Source organism: Sceloporus undulatus, chromosome 1 (genome assembly GCF_019175285.1).
Source record: "Sceloporus undulatus isolate JIND9_A2432 ecotype Alabama chromosome 1, SceUnd_v1.1, whole genome shotgun sequence".
NCBI lineage: Eukaryota > Metazoa > Chordata > Lepidosauria > Squamata > Phrynosomatidae > Sceloporus > Sceloporus undulatus.
In genome coordinates this window covers 205335686-205338735 of record NC_056522.1, presented here as the reverse complement: position 1 = coordinate 205338735, position 3050 = coordinate 205335686, and the positions used below count along the sequence as shown (strand labels likewise).

General features: G+C 54.8%; 1 protein-coding gene across 1 annotated transcript in view; it reads left to right on the top strand.

Annotated features, from left to right (window-relative positions):
- Window positions 1–1433: 1433 nt before the first annotated feature.
- The window catches only part of HOXD8 (homeobox D8), a 3111-nt gene continuing 1494 nt past the window's right edge, over window positions 1434–3050 (top strand). The window contains exon 1 of the mRNA XM_042474075.1: window positions 1434–2304. Coding sequence (XP_042330009.1) covers window positions 1707–2304 — 598 coding nt within the window. The 5' untranslated portion in view covers window positions 1434–1706. The remainder of the gene's footprint in view (window positions 2305–3050) is intronic.

Here is a 3050-nt window from a genome sequence, read left to right as displayed (position 1 = left end):
CGAAAGGCAGCGAGAGGAAGGGAATGGAGGAACTGAGGGCGGTGAGAAGGGGAAGGGAGAAGAAGGGAAGGGAAAGGGAAGGGAAAGGGAAGGGAGGAAGGAGAAGGAAGGAAGGGGGAAGGAAGGAGGAAGGAAGGAAGGAAGGAAGGAAAGAATGAAGGAGAGAGAGAAGAAAGGCAGGGAAGAAAAGAAAGGAAGGAAGGAAAGGAGGGAGGGAGGGGAGGGAGGGGAGAAAAGAAAGGGAGGGAGGGAAAGGGAGGGAGGGAGGGAGGGCGGAAACGGACGGAACGGCTGAGGACGGGACGGACGGAGGGGGGGGGGGAAAAAAGAAAGGGAAGAGGAGGAGGAAGGGAGGAAAAGAAGAAAGAAAGAAAGAAAGGAGAGAGGGGGAAGGGCAGGGAAGAAAGAAAGAAAGGAAGAAAAAGAAAGAAAGAAATAGAGGGAGGAAAGAAAAAAAGAGGGGAGGGAGGGAGGGAAAAAGGTGGAAAGGAAGGGAATAGGGAAAGGGAAAGGGAGAGAGGGAGCCGAAGACCCCCCCCCGCCCTTGTCGCTGTGGATGGTTTATGGCCTTTGCCAAGGGGCTGCACTTTACCAAGACCATTGGAGTTGAGCCCAACAACACCACCCTCCAAAGCCGGGAAGGTCGTTAAGGAGGTTTTTATGGGGGGGGGGGGGGGGGAGGGAGAGGGTCTTCTTTTTTTTTTTTTTTAAAAAAAAAAAAAAAAACCCCCCGTTTTTGCGGGGGGGGGGGGCGCTCCTCCCCCCTCTCGGGGGGGGGGGGGGAGGTGGGTGTGCATGGGTGGGATTGGTCCATATTTTGTACACAATTCCGGGGGCTCACTTTCTTTAGGAGGTTTCCGGTCTCCTCTTTAGGCTTTTGGCCTGAAAGAAAGGCCAGCCACCAACCTCACCCAGAAACTCCTTTAAGTGCTTGTCCCCAGAGCGGCCTAAAGAGGCAGTGCCAGATTTATTATACACAAGCACTTATTCAAAGCCTCAGATTATGAGCTGCCTGTAAAATTATACACACCCTCCGGTGCTTGGGGCCTCTCAAACCTGATCTAGCCCAGGAATCGCAGCATGTCTTAATCCGGTCCTGCCCAGTGTAGACACCCTCTCCTCCTCCTCCCCTCTTTAAAGCTTGGCTTTTCTAGGCCTTCCAGTCCAGCACTCAACCAATTCCATTTCTCTCTCTTTCTCTCTCTCTCTTAATTCACTCCTGGAGTTGCCTAGAAATAAATATGCGGCCCCACTTCTGGAGGGCAAAGAGGGAAAGAGGAAGAGGAAGGGAAACCGCTTGCAGTTGGGGGAGACTGGAATGGCTCGGGCTGCTTTCTTTCTGTCCACTTTTCTGTTTGTCAACCGAAGCCAACAAGCTCTTGCTGCCTTGCCCCAAACTCCTGCCCCTGGGTGTGTGTGTGTGTGTAGAAGGAGAGGGAGGGAGTGTGTGGTGTGTGTGCCTAATAGGAAATAGTAAAAGCAGTGAGGCAGGTCACTCGGCCAGCGATTAGATCCTAGCTGGAGGGTCAACCCGCGCCTCCGCAGAGGCAGCGAGAGCCGGACGGAGCAGCAGCAGCAGCACAAGCAGCCCGGCTGAGTAACTTGGGAGTAAGGCCGGAGTAGCCCGGGAAGCCGGCGTTCTTGGGCTCCTCCTGTTCTTGCTGGGGCTACTGTTTGCGGGGCCTCCGCTCGCCCCCCGCCCTCCGATGAGCTCCTACTTCGTCAACCCGCTCTACTCCAAGTACAAGGCGGCGGCGGCGGCAGCGGCGGCAGGAGGAGGAGGAGGAGGGGGCGAGTCGGCTATCAATCCCGCTTACTACGACTGTCACTTCGCCGCCGCCCTGCTCTACGGGAATAGCGCTGCGGCCGCTGCAGCCGCCGCGGCCGCCGCTTCGGGCTTCCCTCCTCCTCCTCCGCCGCCTCCGGCCTCGGGCCCAGGCGGCCCCAGCGGCCCGGACTACTACTACCACCACCCCCATCACCCCCACCACCAGCCCCCGCACCAGCTGCCCGGGAGCAGCCCCTCGGCCTACCCCCCTCCGCCGGAGCACCAAGAACTGCACCACCAGCCCCAGCCCCAGGCCTCCTGCGCCGGCCTGCCTTGCCCCGGGGAGCCGCCGGCCAAGTTTTACGGATACGATAACTTACAGTCTAGACAGCCGCTTTTTACGACGACGCACCCAGAGGCCGAGCTGGTCCACTATGCGGACTGTAAATCGTCCAGCGCTAATATTGGCCAGGACCCAGAGCTCTTAAATCATGGCGCCTCGCCTTCGCCGGTCTTTCCCTGGATGAGGCCACAAGGTTGGAGGACGCGGCCCAGGCCGGGCTCAGCTCTCTTTCCCCGCTGGCTGCCTGGCTCTTTCTCTAGTCCCTGGATCTTTTCCTCCCCCCTTGAAACAGACCCACCAGCCTTCCTCGGGCCTCTCTTTCTTTTCGCCTCCAAAAAGAAGTCACAAAGATTTTAAGCCTGCCTTCCTTCTCTTCCCTTCTCTTTCCTTCTCTCTAAGTTTATTTATTTATAATACTTAATACTTCCTTCCTTCCTTCCTTCCTTCATCTATCTTTCTTTCTTTCTTTCTTTCTTTCTTTCTTTCTTTCTCTTTCTTCCTTCCTTCTTTACTTTCCTTCCTTCCATTCCCTCCCTTCTTCTTTCTTTTTTCTTTCTTACCTTTCTCCCCCTCCCCTCTCTCTTTCTTTCTTTCCTTCTTCTTTCCTTTCTTTCCCTTCCTTACTCTTTCTTTTTTCTTTCTTACCTTTCTTTCCCCCGTCCCTCCCTCTCTCTTTCATTCTTTATTTCTTTCTTTTTCTTTTTCTTTCCTTTCCCTTTCTCTATTTCTTTCTTACCTTTCTTATCTTTCCTTCCTTTTCCCTCCCTCCCTCCCTTCCTTCTTTCCTTCCTTCTTCTTTCCTTTCCTTTCCCCCTCTCTCTTTCTTCTTTCCTTTCCCTTTTCTCCTTTCCCTCCCTCCCTCCCTCCCTTCCTCTTTCTTTCTCCCTTCCCTTCCCTTCCCTTCCCTTCCCTTCCCTTCCCTTCCCTTCCCTTCCCTTC